The sequence below is a fragment of the Staurois parvus genome, unplaced genomic scaffold (genome assembly GCF_062004578.1).
Source record: "Staurois parvus isolate SC_StPar_1 unplaced genomic scaffold, SC_StPar_1.0 ptg000604l, whole genome shotgun sequence".
In the NCBI taxonomy this organism is placed as follows: domain Eukaryota; kingdom Metazoa; phylum Chordata; class Amphibia; order Anura; family Ranidae; genus Staurois; species Staurois parvus.
Window position 1 is genome coordinate 5,283,178 of NW_028318400.1, and position 20,301 is coordinate 5,303,478.

The 20,301-nt window shown below is 42.1% G+C and overlaps 1 protein-coding gene and 1 pseudogene across 1 annotated transcript in view; both read left to right on the forward strand.

Moving 5' to 3' along the window:
- The window catches only part of IPMK (inositol polyphosphate multikinase), a 94,279-nt gene that overhangs the window by 52,365 nt on the left and 21,613 nt on the right, over nt 1-20,301 (forward strand). The window contains exon 5 of the mRNA XM_089692796.1: nt 15,478-15,559. Within this exon, the coding sequence (XP_089548922.1) occupies nt 15,478-15,559 (82 nt within the window). The remainder of the gene's footprint in view (nt 1-15,477; nt 15,560-20,301) is intronic.
- LOC149449810 (U2 spliceosomal RNA) lies at nt 8,816-8,933 on the forward strand (annotated as a pseudogene).

Below are 20,301 nucleotides of genomic sequence, written 5' to 3' on the forward strand. Positions count from 1 at the left end.
ATGTAGTCCTCCCTAACCCTCCCTCTCTATCTTTCTCTTCTTTCAAGACTCCCTGCATTCGGCTGTTTTATCCCATTTCTCTGCCGATTGCAGTGATCTATCGGCCTCCTGGACCGATGTCCCGCTTTCTTGATGATTTCTCCACCTGGCTACCCTACTTTCTCTCCTCTGAACTACCCACTATCATTCTTGGAGATTTTAACATCCCCATTAATGTCAACAACCCAGCTACATCTCAACTCTTCAACCTAACCTCATCTTTTGCCTTTGCACAATGGACACAGTCCTCAACTCACTCTGATGGGAATACATTAGACCTTGTTTTCTTCCATCGTTGCACTCCCTACAACCTCACAAACACCCCCTTTCCTCTCTCTGATCATAATCTCATCTCATTTACAGTGTCCTCATCTTCAAACACCTATCCCTCCAAGCAGCAAACAATTACCCGCAGAAACCTTCACATCTTGAACCCTGCTCTTTTCCACTTTGAAACTGACTGCCTCTATGACAGAATCTCTCCCCTGTCTTGCCCTGACCTGGCCACTGCTCTCTACAACAGTGCGCTTTCATCCACACTAGACTCACTTGCTCCTCTAACCACTCGAAGTATCAGGCCCCAACCATTACAACCTTGGCAGACTGACAACACCAGAAATCTTAAATGACATAGTCGTGCGCTGGAGCGATTGTCGCGTAAAACCAAATCTCACCAAGCTTTTACCTTATATAAATCTGCTTTCTTAACATACTATTCCTCCCTCCATGCTGCCAAACAAGCCTACTTTGTCACTCTCATCAATAGCTTGTCATCCAGTCCTCGTCGTCTCTTCTCCACTTTTAACTCTCTACTTTCTCCACCTCCACCCAGTACTTCACTCACTGCTTACGAGATTGCAAATCATTTAAAAAACAAGATTGATGCAATTCATAGGGGTATCTTCGCTGCACAGACATCCATCCCACTTAGCATACCTTATACTAAACCTCCCTCAACACTTTCCTCTTTTGACCTTGCTACTACCGAAGAGGTCACTAAGGCTTTTTCAGAAGCCCGTCTCACTGCCTGCCCCCTGGATCCTGTCCCCCCACAACTACTACGGTCACCCTCTTCTTCCATCCTATGCTCCCTCACTCACATGTTCAATCTCTCCCTTTCTAACGGTGCCTTCCCCTCCCCTCTAAAGCAAGCACACATCACTCCCATACTTAAAAAACCCTCCCTGAACAACTTAAGACCCATCTCTCTGCTCCCGTTTACCTCTAAGCTCTTAGAACGCTTAGTCTACAATCGCCTGAGCTGCTACCTCACTGACAACAATCTTCTTGACCCTTTACAGTCTGGCTTTCGCTCACTAAACTACACTGAAACTGCCCTACTAAAACTCACTAATGATATACTAACTGCTAAAACCAATGGCCACTACTCCGTACTCTTACTACTTGACCTCTCCGCGACTTTTGATACTGTTGACCATCCCCTCCTCCTCAAAAAACTCCACTTTCTTGGCCTCCGAGACTCTGCTCTCTCCTGGTTCTCCTCCTACCTATCGCAGAGCTCCTTCAGCATTACCTATAACTCTGGCACCTCTTCTCCACTCCCTCTTTCTGTAGGGGTCCCTCAAGGTTCTGTCCTTGGACCCCTACTCTTCTCCATGTACACCTCCTCCCTTGGTCACTTGATAAATTCCCATGGCTTTAAGTACCATCTCTATGCTGATGACACACAAATCTATCTTTCTACTCCTCACCTCACCCCTTCAGTCTCCTCTCGCATTACTAACCTACTAAGTGACATATCGGCATGGATGTCACTCCACTTTCTCAAACTCAATCTTTCCAAAACTGAGCTCTTAGTATTCCCTCCAGCCTGTGCCCCCTCCCTTGACTTCTCCATCAAGATCAATAACACAACCACCAGTTCCTCCCCTCATGCCAGGGTACTAGGTGTAGTCCTAGACTCCCATCTGTCCTTTCAGCCCCAAATGCAATTGCTGTCCAAATCTTGTAGACTTCACCTCCGCAACATCTCCAAGATACGCCCGTTCTTAACCTCGGAAACTACTAAGCAACTTATTCACTCCTTTGTTATCTCTCGCCTTGACTATTGTAACTCCCTCCTCATTAACCTACCTCATCGCAGGCTATCCCCTCTTCAGTCTATCATGAATGCTCCTGCCAGACTCATCCACCTCACGAACCATTCTGTATCTGCCACCCCTCTCTGCCAATCCCTCCACTGGCTTCCCATTGCCCAATGGATAAAATTCAAAACATTAACAATAACATATAAAGCCATTTATAACTCTGCCCCAAATTACATCACCAATCTTGTATCTAAATATCACCAAAACCGTACTCTCCGCTCTTCGCACAAACTCCTGCTCTCTAGCTCTCTTGTCTCCTCCTCCCATGCTCATCTCCATGACTTCTTCAGAGCTTCCCCCATCCTCTGGAACCCCAATTTATCAGACTATCGCCTACTCTGCTCACTTTTTGGCGATCTCTGAAAACCTATCTCTTCAGGGAAGCCTATCCTGCCCTCAGCTAATAATGGAATCTTTTATTCCTCCTACCAGTCCATCCGCCACAGTTACTACCTTTTGTACCATTAGCCCCTCCCTCTTAAATTGTTATCTCCAAGGAGCAGGGCCTTCCTAACCCTCTTGTATTAAACTGTATTGTTGCTGTATTGTCTCCTGTTATATTGTAAAGTGCTGAGCAAACTGTTGGCGCTATATAAATCCTGTATAATACTATTTAAAGGCAAGGGACACACCTCCATTTAGAAAAGAGCTGAGTATGTCAGTCACAAACTGTGTGATTGGAATGAGGCAGCAGACAGGAATGACACTCTGGGTTGACGCACACTATAGAGGGATATGCTTTACTCATATTTCATGTCTCAGGTTTACAACCACTTTAAAAGCTAAATTTCATATGAAAAGAGCTACATCAGTATTTACTGCTCTGAAACATATCATTTTTGGGGGGTTAGGATGAAAGTCCCTAGTGTTTGCCATAAACCCCTCCCGCAAAGGGGTTTCTTTTTCCTGATCAAGATGAAAAAACTTAAATTTTTTTTGTAGGTACTGAAATACTCTTCTCCTGTGTTTTAATTTAACATAGTTTTTAGTATGATGATGATCTAAATATCACAGAAAATATTTCATTGCTTGCGTTGATTCATATTTTGATCAAGGTAGTCCATAAGACTTGGGGTGGTATCATTTATTATTATTATATTTTAATTTTTTTGCTACACTGTGTACTATTAAATATGACGTGATTTTAAAAGCATCAGTTATAAAAGCAAACCAACTTTTTTATTTTTATTTATTTTGACTTCTGTCAGAATACTGTTCCTTTTCTTAGCTTTGGCTGCAGGCTCAGTAGGTTGACTGTTATATTTATTTTTTTTAACCTTATCTTCTGAAAGCTTTTGCACGTTGATTTACAGGCTTTCCCAGCAGTGAAATGGGTTAAATGCCTCTAATGGAGCTTATCAGCCATTATCCCTTGTGAAAAGCTTTTACACCTACTGTTCTAAATCCTGATTTGGGTGTTGGAACACAGTCAAACATAATAGGCCTGCAGGGAACTAATTTTCTTTAGAGAAATGTTCACAAGATCCCTTGGATGAGTTGCAGGTTGTCCATGCAATGTTTATTTACTTTTGCTTCCTTTTGTTCCATTATGCATAAAAATGAAGGCAATCAGCCAAGTTTGATTTGTTTTGGTGCAGATTAAGTGTGTTTTGGCAGGACTTTATTATATAATACCCTATAAATTGCAAACTGTGGCATATTTTCAGCCCATTGTATGGTGGAAGGTTTTTGCACACAGTTCTTGGGGCTGGAGTTTGTTATAGACATTCTGTAAAGCTACAGAAGAATTTGGATCTTACAGATAACAGGGGTGTGGACATTTTTTAAAAAATTGCTTCTCCGGGGACTAAATTGGTGCCTCAATCTACTTGTTCAGATGATAAAATTTTTTGTAACCAAAACCGTATTTAAAACAGATGCTTTTAGGATTGTCTAGGGCTTTAAAAACAAAAGGGTCTTTATGGCAACTTAATTGTTTTAATATTTTTAACATTGAGCTGTTAATCTTCTCTTCATCTTTGTCTCCAGCACCACTCCCAGGGACTACAGGGAGGAGAAAGACCTTGCAGTGTAATGAGCACCGATTGGGTGCTCGTCAGGAAAGGGAAGTGTTGGGCTTATCCTTTATCCCTTTTGCTGCTAGAGCTGTTTTTTCTTTTTTTGCACATGCTTAAAAAAAATCATTTTAGGCCTGCCGGAGTTGTTTTTGCTTATTTTCATACACTTACATCAGGATACACAAAACCCTTAAGCATTATATATTTTCTGATAGCAGACACCATAGAGAATAAATGTGATGATTTTTGGTGACAGGTTCTCTTTATTGAGACATCCTGGGTCTAAAAGACCCTGGATGTCTCCCCTGTACTCCACTGGATATAATGCCGTGCACATCGCACTGAATTACATTCTTACCGGGCGTCGATGGCTGGAATATTTGTCAACGGGGATCCAGAAGTGATGTCACAGCGTCACTTCTAGGTCAGTATAAGAGGGGGAGGAGAGCGGATGTGCCTGCTCTCCTCCCTCCCCTATACCCGCTGGCACCTGCTAAACCGGCCCGCAGATGAGCAAGCAGAGCCCGGGAGACATAGCGAGCAGGGGGGCAGAGGCTGCCCGAGGCTGTTTGGAAGCAATCGGGTGGCAGCACGACTGCCCGAGTGATTCCACCTGACAGGTGAACCCTGCTCCTTGCCCGCAGCAGGGCTAAAGGTTAAATGACTGCCTTGGTGCCCGAAACTACATGTCCTGGGCATCAGGCGATATAAATTGAACATCCCTGAGATAAACAGAGCAATTTAGAATGGGCTTTTAAAGTCCCTAAATATAACTAATTTAGACTATTACTTCCCTTGCAATAAGAAAGCAGCTAATATAAAATCCAGATTGGGATATCCTGAGATTTTGCTCTGCCCCCACAGCCTCTGACGGTATGACAGTACAGCTGACATAGAACATAATATTGACGTGTGGAAGGGGTGACAATTTTTTTCCCCATTTGTACTGATTATGGCTCTGCTGAATTTGGGTAATATTTGCCAGAGTTCCCCATAGTTATTTCTACTATGTGCTTTGTTTTAAGATCTTTATCCTCCTAAGAAAAGAACCTCAGTTCAACAATGTCATACTAATGTGATACTTGGCCAGTGTTGCTTATTCTTTATCGGAAATATTCAAACATTATAAAGAGGTTGCCATATATGCATCAATTATCTGCCAACATGTTCATAACAAACCTGCTTAGGAAGTACTTGGGCAGAATTCCAGGCAAAAAACTTTATAATATGTCATCCATCAGTAGTTGATCTGAAATAGCCTGTTCATTTTCAAATGAAACCATTAATTCTCTTTGGTTTTTGGCTGCTATACCTTCTATTCCCCCAGCCACTGGTATTGGCACATCCCTTCTGTAGTTCTTTCTCCAAGAAACAGTGATGTAATTTAGCCCCACTTGCAGTGGTGGGCAGACCAAGACTCTCAAACACATTCAACATGTGTGGGCCTAGTGTACCCACCCACATTCACTATTCTCTGTGGTTGATGGGAACACTAGTTTCCTTTTAATGCAGAGAGGAGAGGATGAAAGGATATGATGTAATCGCTGATATTTCACCTCCTATCAGAGCAGATGCTATTATCCGTAGAATTACAGAGATGAGGTCATTCTCCACTACTTCTCCAGACCCTTTCACGTCTGTCACATGTGCCCAGGGTGAGCCTGCTCTCATCTGTGAAAAGCACAGGGCGCCAGCGGTGGACCTGCCAATTCTGGAGTTCAGTGGCAAATGTCAATCGAGCTCTATGGTGCCAGGCAGTGAGCACAGGGCCCACTAGAGGACGTCGGGCTCTCAGGCTACCCTCATGAAGTCTGTTTCTGATTATTTGGTCAGAGACATTCACACCAGTGGCCTGCTGGAGGTCATTTTATAGGGCTCTGGCAGTGCTCATCCTGTTCCTCCTTGCACAAAGGAGCAGATACCGGTCCTGCTGATGGGTTAAGGACCTTCTACGGCCCTGTCCAGTTCTCCTAGAGTAAGTGCTTGTCTCCTGGAATCTCCTCCATGCTCTTGGAGACTGTGCTGGGAGACACAGCAAACCTTCTGGTAATGGCATGTATTGATGTGCCATCCTGGAGGGATTGGACTGCCTGTGCAACCTCTGTAGGGTACATGTATCGCCTCATGTTACCAGTAGTGACACTGACCCTAGCCAAATGCAAAACTAGTGAAAAACAGTCAGAAAGATGAGTAGGGAAAAAAATATCAGTGGCCTCCACTTGTAAAACCATTCCTGTTTTGGGGGGTTGTCTCCTGGTTGCCCATCTAGTGAACCTGTTGTAAATTTCATTAACACCAAAGCAGCTGAAACTGATTAACAACCCCCTCTGCTACTTAACTGACCAGATCAGTATCCCAGGAGTTTAATTGACTTCATGCTATACTCTGATTAAACTCCTTTAATTCCTTTAATTTTTTTGAGTAGTGATATCTTGGGATCCTAATGAGAGAATCGCATTGCTTGCATAACAAAGCTACATTTCATTCTAAGCTGGTTTTTGGAATCTTAACTATAATAGTTATAAGAGGTAATTGTACTGTTATGGGAGGAATAAACGCATAGATAAACATGGTGTATTTATTCAGAGCTGTTACAGACTTAAAGTAGTTGTAAACCTCCAACATGAAATATGTACAAAGCATAATCCTCTAGAGTTTATACTTGTCTCAGTCCAGAGAAGTAATTGTCATTTCTGTCTGTTTTGTTCCTCTGCTATCAGCATGAGTCACTTCTGACGAATTTGCTTGACACCAAGCGAAAAATGGTTACCAGGGGGGGCACAGCCTGTGAATGACAGCTTCAGATCTGTTCTGGTGCGCTCTGTGAAGGGGGTGTGTGCGTGTCTCTTCCTTCCAATCAGCTCTCAGAGCTCTCCTCACTGATGTAACCTCAGCTCCCCACCCTCTACTTTTTAGAGCCGAGAGATTCTGTGTAAATTCTGCATTTTGAATGAATGTAGGGGACAGAAATTTGTAGAATGAATGCAGAATGACTTGTTTTATCTGTTTATCACCTGAGGCCTACCACTTTAACAATACACCCTATGAATTTCATTAAAGTGTTTGTGAACCTAATGTGTTTTAGATATACTCTGGGCACACAAACCACTATCCATTCATTAAACACCGCAAAACAGTTGGCAAATATAAAATGAAATTCTTGCAAGTATTGTGAATGCCATCCTCCTCTTTTCCTCTGCACAGCACAGGCTGGGGTTTAAATCCTAGAGATTTCTGTGTGTTGGTGACATTGCTGCTGCTTATTCCTGTGCTGTACCCCCAGCCACACAAATGAGTGTGTGTAAAAAGCGATTATATGACTTGTGTAAGCAGGTTTAAGAGTTTACCCTGCACTTTCTTTCTTTCTTGGAAAATGGAGCAATGTGGTGGAAACATGGCACACACTAGATCAGCCTGCAGATCATTGCAAGGGGGGGGGGGGGGGGGGGTGTCAAGAAAGTCAAACTGGCAGGGTCATTGCGTATTCTATCCATACTGAAATGTTTTGGAAACAACGGGCACATGTAGTTAGACTCCTTTAATAGAGAAGCTTTTATGATGAATTTGTTTTTGGATATACAGACACTTTAGGAAATCGGTACATGAGAAAATGTTTGGAATTTGTTTGAAAATGACAGGAAACTGTTTTCACATTTCAAATGGAATTTTAGTTTCATAGCAGCACGCACAAAGCTAATATGTCAAAATAGAAGATGAATAGTTTAACAGAAGCATCAAGCGTATTTCTGCTTCAGCCAGAGGCTAAACCGTTCTTGCTGTACTTGCTGTATTTATTAGGGTAAATGCACACATGGCTTAATGCATGAAAATCTGGTGTCAACCAGCTGGTTCAGTCCAATCACTATCATACACAGGGTACAAAGTGCGATTTGAGGCATCGTGCTTTCTGTGCTGCCCTGAGCCACAGTGTCAACACATTGGAAGTGTTGGGTGACTTTTGGTAAATAAGCCAAAATGATGGTGCTGCTAACCCCTCTCCTTTTTCCATTGTGTTTCCAGAGCCTACACTATTGGGGGCATGAAGAACTGCCATTCTTACCTCCTGCAAAGATAACCTACATATACCATTCTACTATATCACTCAAGGATTTTGTGTTTGCCACTTGACCACTGTTCAGTGACCCCCAGGAGCTGTACTTCTTTACATGTTCAAACACTGGTCCCATATGAGAGTGGAACTTTTATGATGCAGTTGCCATTCCATTTTGTATGTGATAGTGTTCAGAAAGTAATCTAGAAAATTGCTATAGTTAGTGTTTGCCAACCACTGGGAAATACATAAAATGTATGAACATGCCAGGTTATCGTTAAAAGATAAGTTCACCTTTTGGACAAGAAAAATAAATGCAAATTTTTTTTGCTGGTAAAAAAGTGCATGCATTATTTTTGTCCGAAAGAGCCTGGAAAGCATTGCACCAGCGATCAGTAGATTGCTGATGCCATGCAGGTCTCCTGCAGACCTGTCAGAATATCTGCTTGCTGTATGGGATGTACAGCCAAGCAGATATTCTGACAGGAAGCTTCAATGAACTACCACGGCGCTCTACATTGCTGTGGTAGTGCATTGAAAACTTAAAAGCCCACAGCCGCTAAGGCTGTCGGGTCTTGCAGTTCATTCATTCACGGAAGTCCGCTTCTCGGCCTTTTGGCTAAGATCAAGTGTAGTATCTGTTCTTATCAGTGTCCAGTGGGGGTGCTCCACGGCCATTCTAGCTTTGCGGGGATGGCTGGTTGTATAGTACCCCTGCTGGAATGATGGGGGTCTGGACGGCTAGTACAGGGGGAACAGAAAGCATGGTGCCCACGAGTAGTAGCTGGGGCCCGTGAGTAATTCTCCCGAGGAGACCGGAAGGACCCAGTTCCTCCTGATTTGGACGGATCTACCTTGTCTGGCCAGGGGTCGGGAAGGCAGAAAGTCCGCAAACCAGTGCCCCCTGAGTAGTTGCCTCAGGGGTGCCACTAGTAGCACCTGGGTGTGGGACCCCACAATGTGAAAATGGCACATGGTCACTGTGTTTTCCACTTTTTCTGCACAGTGCCCTTAGGACCAGGCCTTTTGGCTAGGACCAGGGCAATTTTTGCTACAGGCCTCAGGGCCTGGTCTGTGCACTATTTGGCACGACCACTTTTTTATTTTCTATTTATTTAATTTACTACACCTCCCATGTTTTGTCACTTTTTCTTACTTATGTGTGTGTTTTCTCACAGGATGGAGGGTGTGGGTCCTCGGGCCTGCCCTGAAGTCTAGGGGGAGGATGTGTGGCCTTTTGGTTCCTTCCTCCCCTATCCCTAGGGGGTTTTCTCTCCGGGAGAGCCCCCTAACCAAGTACTGGGTGTCTGGCTTCGGCTGGACACAAGGAACGGTGGTCCACCAGGCCTTTTGGCCAGGAGGACCAAATGGGAACCTTGTCCCTGTCAGGAGCTTCGTGCCCCGGGGGATCAGGGTAGTGGTCCATCCCCTTCGGGGGAAGGACAAAGCACACCCCTAAGTGCACTTTTTCGTGTGGTGTTTTACACTTGCACTTTTTTTGTGATTCACTTACGGGTTTTTCGTTATCTGCACGTTTGCGGACTTAAAAAAAATTCACGGAAGTCCGTGAATGAATGATGCGGCTGCGAGGGCAGAGCCTCGTATGGTCGCGCTGTTTTCAAGAATGGCAGTACGGGGAGACTTCTCTCTGTATTATCTGTCAGAGGGAATGAGTCTGGTGGGCGTGGCTGCAGCTATGGGAATATGTTCCATGTTCCCAAAGGTGAACTTATCCTTTAGCCGCCTCCTGCCTGCCATATAAGGAAATGACGGGTGGGTGGTGGTTCTCTCGTTCTGGGAGGACATCATATGACGTCCTCCCACTCTAACCGCGCGTGAGTGCCCCCGAGGACGCGCAGCTTGTCTATCTGTGGTGCGCTGTGTCCCTGGGACAGAGCGGATCACCGATCAGCGGAAAGAGCCAAAGACATCGGCTCTTTCATGTGATCAGCTGTATCCAATCACAGCTGATCGAATGTAAATAAGGAAATGTTGGTTATCGGCAGTTCTCTCCTCACGAGCTGTCACGCTGACAGCTTGTGAGGAGAGGAGAGCCGGTAATTGGCATTCCACTGATGATCATGTAAACTGATGATCAGTGCCCTGATGATCAGTGTAGCCCCATCAGTGCCATCTGTCAGTGCCCATCAATGCCACCTGTCAGTGCACATCAATGCCACATATCAGTACCCATCTGAGCTGCCTTTCAGTGTTGCTAGTCAGTGCCACCTATCAGTGGCCATCAGTGCCGCCTGTCAGTGCCCATCACTGCAGCCTCATTAGCGCACAGCAGTGAAGGAGAAAAATTACTTATTTACAAAATTTTATAACAGAAACTAAGAAAAAACATTTTTCTTTTTTAAATTTCAGTTTTTGGTTTGTTTATATTAAATACCACCAAAAGAAAGCTCTATCTGTCTCCAAAAAATTATAAAAATTTCATTTGAGTACAGTGTTGCATGACCACGCAATTGTCATTCAAAGTGCAACAGCACTGAAAGCTGAAAAATGGCCTGGGCAGGAAGGAGGTGAAAGTGCTCGGTAGACAAGTGGTTAAAACAGATTGCACCACAGATGCTTCTAAACAGTTTGAGTGCGTTTTAGCAGGTAATGTGCGCTGAGGCTTATTAGATGTGATTGCAGTGCTGTGTAAATGTACTTTCCATATCCACTGCACTTGTCAGTTTACAACAGGCATGGTTGGCTTCTGTAAACATGCAAGGTATATTTGTACTGATGTGTGGATGAGACCTGAGACTTGTATTGATGCAAGTTGTGTGACAGGCCTCTCGTGGCAGAAATGCGTCTGCCTTTTAACAATGTTTATAAACCTATTTTGGTAATGACTGTCACCAGTCTACCACTAAGGCCGCTTTCACATGGGAGTTCAATGTCAATTTTTCATCCGTCTGCTGACTGATGAAAAATAGACAGCAATGCATTCCTATGGGCAGATGTAAACGGACATGGCCAGTTCACATCAGTTTTTCATCTGCTTCCGTTCAGGTCCGTAATTGTTTTATTTTTTTAAATTTTAAATGGGGCAAGTCTGTGTTTTTGTTCTGTTTAGGCCTTTTTTATGCGAGCGGACTCGCCTGCTCAGTGGGCGATGTGTCCACTGATCCCCACTGAGCAGGCAGATGAGAGGTTCATGTCCCTGGCCGCAGATTTTTGGGTTTTGTGTTACAGAACTCAGTGCATACCTACTCACCTTTTGTGAATGTCTCAATTGAAAACAATGCAGCTGCTTTAAGATCTGTAAATAAAAAAAACTTGTAAATGCTGTGTTTTTTATTTTTTATGGCTTAAATTATTTTCAAAAAGCAGAAATAAATAAATAGGGCCTCTGCATAACTGTCTGAAGAGAAAATCATTTTTGTTTCTGATATCAAAAGTGATTACTTTTACTAAGCCAAAAATGCACATGCTCATAAAGTTCTTCCTTTCACTCCAACTATTGTCCAAAGAAAGTAAAAGAAAACCATCTGGGCTCATATGAGCTAGTATTGCCTTACAGGGGAACAACATAGTTCTATAATCACAAAGATGGGCAAACAAATGTACCCACCATGCCTATCCCTACCTACCAGAAGTCGGCCATAATGCTTAGCAGCAGAGGTAGTACCTGTGAAATGAAGTTACGTAGTTGGTGAGGTTGACTAAAGACCCAAGTCTATCTGTGTGTGTGTTTGTCACTGCCATTTTCCATATTCCTGTACATTGTGCTCTTAGGCTTCATGCACACTGGGGCTCTTCTGACTGCTTTCCTCCTGACAGGAGAAAAGAGGCTTCAAAAAGCACCTTAGCCGTGTTTTTGCAAATGTGTGCGTTTTCAAAATTAATTGTAATATTCTGGCCAATGAAAATGACTAAAAGCTCAAGTGGCAAATGCGGCTAGCTCTTGGGCACGTTTTAGACACATCTTGGTGTTTTTGTAAGCCAAAACACTCCTCTCTGAAATGCACAAGTGAAGTGTGTGGGTTTTTTCTCCCTCCCCCAGGCTCTAAACTACTGTAAACGGCTATGGGTAACACAGAGAGGCTTTTAGAGGTAGAAAAAATAATTTGAGCTTGTGTGCATGAGGCCTAAGGAGTCCCTCCAAAAGTTCTTTAGTTTATCTACAGTCCTGCTGACAACATCAACTGTGAAGGGAGTTTAAGATCCTTACTGCTTTAACCGTAAAGAACCCCTCACACAATTTAAAGTGTAACTTTACTGAAAGTAAAAGAAAACCCTACATTTTGTGTTGTCCCCAGAAAAGTAATAGGGAAGAAATCTTCCAATGGGGACACTAGGTCTGGTGACCTGGGGGTCCCTAAGGGATTCCCATGATTTTCAGAGGTTTTCTCTCACGTCTTGTTTTAGCTATGGGACAGAAAGTGAAGGAAAATCTCCAAAATGGGACATAGATGGCAAAAAAAAAATCTGACGGGTTATAGCCCTCCCTTACTCTATCCAAAATGACAAAAAAAAGTGTTACCTATAGTTTTCATTGACTTATTCTAGATTTACAATGATAGAAATATAATAAAACTTTATTACGGTATGTTATATGTGCAGTGGTTTTGCACAGAGCAGCCGATCCTCCTCTTCTCGGGTTTCCCGCTGGTTCTCCAGGCTCCTGCCTAGTGCCCCCATAGCAAACAGCTTGCTATGGGGCAACCAAGCAGGCTTGCTCCCAAGCCTGTGGTCTGTGTTCATTCACACAGAGTTTGGCTCAGCCCCGCCCATGCTCTTTTCTCATTAGCTCACTGGCTGTGATTGCCAGTAGCAGAAGCCAATGGCTACTGCTACTATCTCAGCCATTGAGGATGAAGAAACCCTTGCTGGATCGAGATGGGGCACAGGTAAGTATTGTTTGGGGGGGGGGGGCTGCTGCACACAGGTTTTTTTTTACATTCATGCATAGAATGAAGAAAATATTAAGTGCAGTGCTAAATAAACAATGTGAAGTGACAAACCGATTATTAGAAGTGCTCACAAATGAATGTCCATATAAATCAAGTGTTCAATATATCATAAACATATGAAAAAGTGTTCAATGAGTGTACATCCACCACCCTAAAAGTGTTCTTGATTTGTAGACAACACAATTCAGTTGTAAATGAACCACCACCATCTCCCAGTGCATTACAAACTCACCAGAGCTGATAGCTGCCACTACAGCAGCACAAACGCCCATATAACCTAGCAGAAACGTATGTATCTTGTCACAGCAATCAATATGTGGACGGCATCTTCTCTGCCCAGACTCTGGTAAAATAAGGCTCACCAGGAGCAAGAAATACTTTCAATAGTGTAGTAATTTATTGATAAAACAATATGTAACCTCAGTTGTACAAAACAGAAAATAGCCAGCTTACATGTGCAGCCGCTGCGACCCGGGACCGAGCAGTGGAGTGTCGTCAGCATTGTTACTCCCTACTGACGCATTTCGTCCAATAGGACATTCTCAAGGGCTGGTACAGTGCTAGCATCTTACATATTCATAAGGTGTCTGGTCCCCACCCTCCTCCATTCAATTGCACACAAAACTGGAACTGGACATGTACAAGCATCCATCTTAGAAAAACCGAGTGTCAGAACCGCCATCTTGAAGAAGGTCATTACTAGATGGCGATCAAAACCAGATGTAAAGAACCTCCATGTTACTGGAGGGCAAACAACAGAAACAAAGCCGTCTCTTAATAAATCAATGAATAAAAATCCAGACCAGTGACAACCTGGTGAAAGAATATATATATCTGGTCTCTCCATAAGGGAGTGAAACTATTTTGTTACTATCGTATATGAAATGCAGGAGACTGGGAACGATCCATATAATTACATAATAAAACAGATATAAAGTGGTAATAAAGACAATCTATATATTTGGTATCTATGCAGCAGTTGATATCCCAATCTGAATTCATACCAAAAGGGACATATGACTTAATTTTGCATATTTAACGCATATCAAGTCTTGAGATCTCTCTCGTTTTATTAAATCCTCTCCAATAGATAGAATGAAGAACCTTTACAACCACTTTAAAAGCCTGGTGGCCTGACTCAGATTACTAAGTTCCATCTTTTTATTTAAAATATACAGATCTCCAGGAAATGCTAATGCCAGTAGGAGGCAGGTGTAAAGTACTGTCTTTTCCCAGATATTGCTACCAAAAACTGTGACCAGAGCTGCAATACCATTGGCACAATCACTGGTCTGTTTTCTTCATCTTGTCCTCACTTTTTTATGAATGGAAATGGTCACTGCAAAAAAAAAAAAATATTTAGACTTTACCTGCAATTACTAATTTTGTCCTTGAATAACAAGGACAAAACATAGAGCACATGGACCTGTGGTAGTGAACAATGAACCGAAGAAAAGGAGGTGACAAGGGAAATTTAATACTATGCTATCCTTTTCCATAGAGGTATCCAGGACAGCTTCTGGACCCCAGTTATATCTGTCAGTGGAGAAATCCAGATTTTTTTTTTTTTGTCCTTTATTCATTGTAACAGTAGATGGCAGTATTGCTTAACACTGAGCATTTTCTATTATACAACTTTGTAATTCTACCTGGAATTAAGGTTTAGGAACAGTTTAGTCTTTGCTTAATTACAGGCCGCTCATCCTTCACTTCAGGATTTTGTAAAATACTTCTTTATAGTGGATAACGTTAGATACTGGAAATAACTTCAATAAAAGTAGGAATATGTTGTCAGCAAGAGCTTTGGGGGTAGAGGGCAGTGGCATTTAAATAGTTATCCTGCCTGCTTACCTCCCTTGAGGAAAAGTATTTATCCTGTCCAAAACTCATACTGTATCAGGAAGTCTATGTGAATCTACATTACAACTGGTGGCAAGGTAGATTTCAGTCATGGGATATGAAGACTGTGGGATTCCAGTAACTATACATTTGGGTATGGGGGGGGGGGACTTTCTTAGGAAAGCTAGACAATGCAGTTTTCACAAAAGGTAATGTTTGCCTATGCATTTTTTTTCATCCTATGCTCAGTATAAATTGCCCATGTGCAAGGTTTGTTAATAGCAGCTCATGTTAACTTAATTCAGTGGTGCCAGGCAGCAGTGGTATAAATTCACAAGAATTAAAAACCAGATCCCTATAGTAATAGGTTGTGATCACCAGTTGTACAGGGTTAGAACTATAACAGCAAGGTGTGTAATAGCAATGATGCCATATATTGTGTGCGAGGAATTGCTTAGTCTGCTGATTGTTAACCTAATATGAAGGATTTCTGTTGCCTTTTCATGTTTTAGGTATACCATGTTGATTCTGACAGCTATGAAACTGAAAACCAGCACTACGGACGGAGTTTAAGTAAAGAGACTGTAAAAGAAGGTGAGTTGTATTTGAATAAAACCTTAGGCTGTATGTATTGAAGGTACCTAATTTTCTTTTAAGAAGAGTTTTTTAAATTGTGTGGGGTTTTTTTTAATAAACATGCTACACTTGCCTGTTCTGTGCAGTGGTATTGCACCAATCTACCCTGATCCTACTTTTCTGGGGTTCCCCTCTGGAGCTTTAGGCTCTTCCTCTTGGTGCACCACCATAGGAAGGCGCCAATGGCTTCTGCTGCTGCATCTGAGCCTGTGTGAAGGAAAGGGAGCAGTGCTGATTGCAGACGGGCACAGCACTAGATCGATATAGGTCACCTCCCCATCCACAAACTTGACTTTCACTGATTCAGGGCTGTCATGGATTCACAAGAGACACTGAGCAGGAGAAGTCTATGGCTGTGAGCCTATTGTGTGAGGAGGGAGCAGGTGGCCTGGCTTGTTGACTGTGTGTGTGTCTCTGGAAGCACACAGCCCAGCTCAGGAGCATAGGGATGGTTGCCCCCTTGCCAGCTGGCTTACTAAGAGGAGAAAGAAGGAGTGGACAGTGCCAATGGAGGACTGCGAGTGACCGCTCTGTGCAATATAATTTTTTCTTATTTTAAGACAAAAACGTTTAGATTCCCTTTAACCTTTTCGTGACCACATATACGCACATCTCCAGGAAGTAGGCTTTAATCCTGGGAGCCACATAGGTGTTCCTCTGTGCTGGAGATGCTCTCCTAACAGGAAGAGCTCCCCAGGAGGAAGTCTGTACAGACAAAAAAAAGTCTGTTGGGAAGAAAATATAAAGTGTAACTAGTTCAGAGCTTGATATATTTTAGTGACTGTTAAACTGTATTCACACAGACAACTAGCAACAGTGCGAATGACAACGACAGTTATCTGCTGACTGCTGCAGCAGTTTCTACCACCTGTGAGTCTCTAGCTTTGGCTGCTGGGCCCTTTACACTTCAATGACTAGTTGGTGGTGGCCGCAGCTATCTGTGGCTGTTCACCTAGCCAGTAATCACTGCAGGTAATCCGTGGCTGGGCGGACAGCCATGGACAGCTGCACCCGCTGCTGACATGTACAGGGCTTGGTGACTGCAGCTAGCTGCTCATAGGTGGCAGAAGCATCTGTGGGAATCAGCAGAGTCATGCCTGTCATTCGCCCTGGCGCTAGTCACTCTTGCAAAGGCAGCCTTGGCTGTTGGTGGCACTGTAAGTGTCAATGTAAATTTCAGTTAGTATTAATATCAGTTAGTGGCAGTGTTAGGGTCAGTGTTTTTTAGGTAAGAAAAACTGGTTTTATGTTCAGTGTTGGTGCAAGTAGTGTCAGTGTGTTTCAGTAGGACAAGAACAACAAATGCGCACTGTTTCTTGGCTCTACTATGGGTATCGCTGCAATCATTGGGAGCAGAATTTATTTGGCAGGGTTTTTTTGGTGGTGGGTCATGGTAATGGCACCAAAATATAAGGCTAGAGTTTAAAACAGTTTTTTTTTAAATTTATTTATTTATTTTAACTATTTTGGGATGGTTTTGTTTTTGGAATGAAACAAAATTGAGAGCTGTCCGTCAACCTTTACAACCAAACGAAAGCCTAATCTGTCCTGAAAAAGAGATGATCCACCTGGATGCACTAAGTAGTTGCGATATGTACAATTATGTTAACATAAATATATTAACACGCATGCAAAATTGGATTTGAGCAGTAAGGTTTGTTTTGACCCTGGTCATAAGGGGGTTAAGGTACCAGTTACCTCCTGGATTCCTGTTTTTATAAAAACTTTTTAGCCATCTTTCATTGTATTCGATTCTTCTCCTCCGCATTTAAGTAGCTCCACTTCTCAGTTTTTATTCCAAAATGTTAGCAGCTGATAAACCTTCACCAATGATGTTTTGCACACAATACATTTGCATGCAGATCACTTATAAATGTTTTGGATTAGCATCTCAAGCTTTTCAGACTTGAAAAGAAACCTGATGAGAGAAATACTTCATCCACGTTGAGCACATCTTTCTGAGAATAATTAAATGCCTGACTGCCATGCTGATCTTTCGTTCCATTGTTTTCCTGTCATTGAACTGAAACAGGTGTACAGCATACTTTTCTGGGTCAGTGACTTGAGAGTATTGAGATGAGGGTCAGTACTCCAACCTGGAAATTTTTTTTATTTTTGAGAGGGAAATGTGTGTGTGACCACGTGCCTACTGGGCACTTTTACCCTCTTTGTGCTCATTCCAATTTTCAGCTTTCAACGCTGTCGCACTTTGAATAACAATTGCACGTTCATGCAACATTGTGTCCGTATGAAATTATCATTTTTTTCACACAAATAGAGCTTTCTTTTTGGGGTAGTTAATTGCCACTGGGTGTTTTATTTTTGCACTATAAACAAAAAGCAAAACATTTGTAAAAATTTGATTTCTTTGTTCTATTGTAAAGTTTTGCAAACAGGTAATTTTTCTCCTTCACTGATGGGTGTTGATGAGGCTGCACTGAATGGCAGAACTACAGTGCCCTGATGTTCATTGCTGACCTGTTCAATGGCAATTGCTGGTTTTCGTCACACTGTGACAGCGTGAGTGCTGTCGATAACCCGCAACTGTGATCTTGCTGGTGATTTGGACACAGCTAATCACGTGGTAAAAGGCCGCTATGATTGACCTTTTACCTCATCACCTGATCAATTGTGAACTGGACAACTACACTATAACCGTTATTGCGGTTGGCAAGAGGTTAAAGGCTAAGTTCACCTTTTTTTTTTCTCTAAAATCCAGCTCTCCTATGCACCAATATACAGCGGGTAAAATAAGTATTAAACACGTCACCATTTTTCTCAGTAAATATAATGTACCAAGACATTCTTAAATAAAATCTGCTGCCATCTACCAGGATTATGATGAAACGAGGGTGGACATTTCAGCAAGACAGTGTTCCCAAACAGAAAGTCAAGGAATCTCAGTTGGTTTAAAAAAAATATAGCTGCTAAAATGGCCCAGCCAGTCTCCTGACTTGAATGCAATAGAAAATCTATGGAAATAGCTAAACATCATAGTTCATAGAAGAGGCCCACGGAACCTTTATGATTTGAAGACTGTGTGGAAGAATGGGACAAAATCACACCCGAGTAATGCATGCGACAAGTTTCTCATTACAGGAGGCGTCTTGAAGCTGTCATTACCAACAAAGGATTTTGTACGAAGTGTTAAATAAATTTCAGTTAGCGTGTTCAATATTTTCCCTGTGTCATTCCATTTTATTACACATAACTCAATTTCTGAAATTATTAGTCTTTGTATGGAATTCATGGGTTGTTACTGACATGTGAAAATTTCATGTCAATAGCACCTTTAGAAATATATTTACTGGGAAAAATGGTGACATGTTCAATACTTATTTTACCCGCTGTAGCTGATGGGAGATCTATATATAGTATAGAAAGTGGGTGTAATGAAAGAGGTGTGGTCCAGAGTGGTGAACACACCCTACCATGCCCTCTTCTGTGATGTAATAAGGAAGTGAGGGCTTCTGGGAGGTGGCCTTCCAGAAGTGAATGCTGAGAGATAATCTTAAGGAAATTATGGAATATGAAAATCAGTTCAAAATCTCACATAAACTGACAAAAAAATAAAACGTCCCGTGGATGAGGTACATGAGAGGAAAGCACATTAGGATAGCTGGGCCAGTAATGGCATTGGAAACCGCTTCTATTTATTTATTATGAAAAGTGAAATTCTGCCCAAAAAGGTGAACTTATCCTTTAATGTCTGCTCTCTACATTACCAACTCCCTCATTGTGCTGTGTTTGTATATTCAGACGTGTACATATTTAAGCCAATTAAGAAAGCTTTATTTGCCTCCACATTTGTTTTGCTCATGCAGGTGCAAATCTAATTTGTTTTATTGCCAAACATTTCCTGCAGTATAAGCCTTTAATTATGATGGCAAGCAGTAGTTTTCCAAATGTATCTTCATCAATATCCTTGAAAAACAAAAAACTACAGAAGCTACGAAACATTAAATGCAGCCCACGGAAATTGCCTGTTTAAATATGTTGGGAAAGTCAACAAACAATAGATCTTTATTGAAACAGTGTCTAGAGATAAATGTGACATACTTTTAAAAGGACACAAGAAAATTTTGCATTTTTAATAATTTGTTCAACAAAGACACACTGTATATGTAGATGTAATAGAGCACAGTAGAAAAGTCAGTACAACTTTGGCATCAGAAGCTGGTATTGCCTCTTTAGCAGAAATTACTTTTTTTTTTAGGAATTTCATGTAACTGTCCAATACTGACATCTGCTGAGTGAGCTTTACCACTTCTTTGTGCAAAATTCTTTCAGTTGCAAAATGTTTGCGTTTCAATGCATTAACTATTTCTAAATTCCCCTACAAAATTTCAACGTGTATCAAATCGGGACTTTGAGTATGGGGCAATCATTCCCCTCTTCTTTTTGAGCCATTCCTTGGAGAATTTGCTATTGTGCTTTTGAATAATTGTAGCATTGAGACCCATTTCTGGTTTTTAACTCTGAAGTTTAAAATATTTTTTTTTCTGTGATATAGGTTTACCAGCACTACTTGTTTATGAAGTTTATCCTATGTCCTGCCCCTTTTAATGTAGACATGTTCCCTATGGTGATGACAGGTCCTCAGTCATGTTCTGTGGTAGGGAAAAGGTGGCTGAATGATGGGAACTGCTCCTCTACATGCAGTTTATGACTACAGTACAATACATAGACTTTTTTGAATA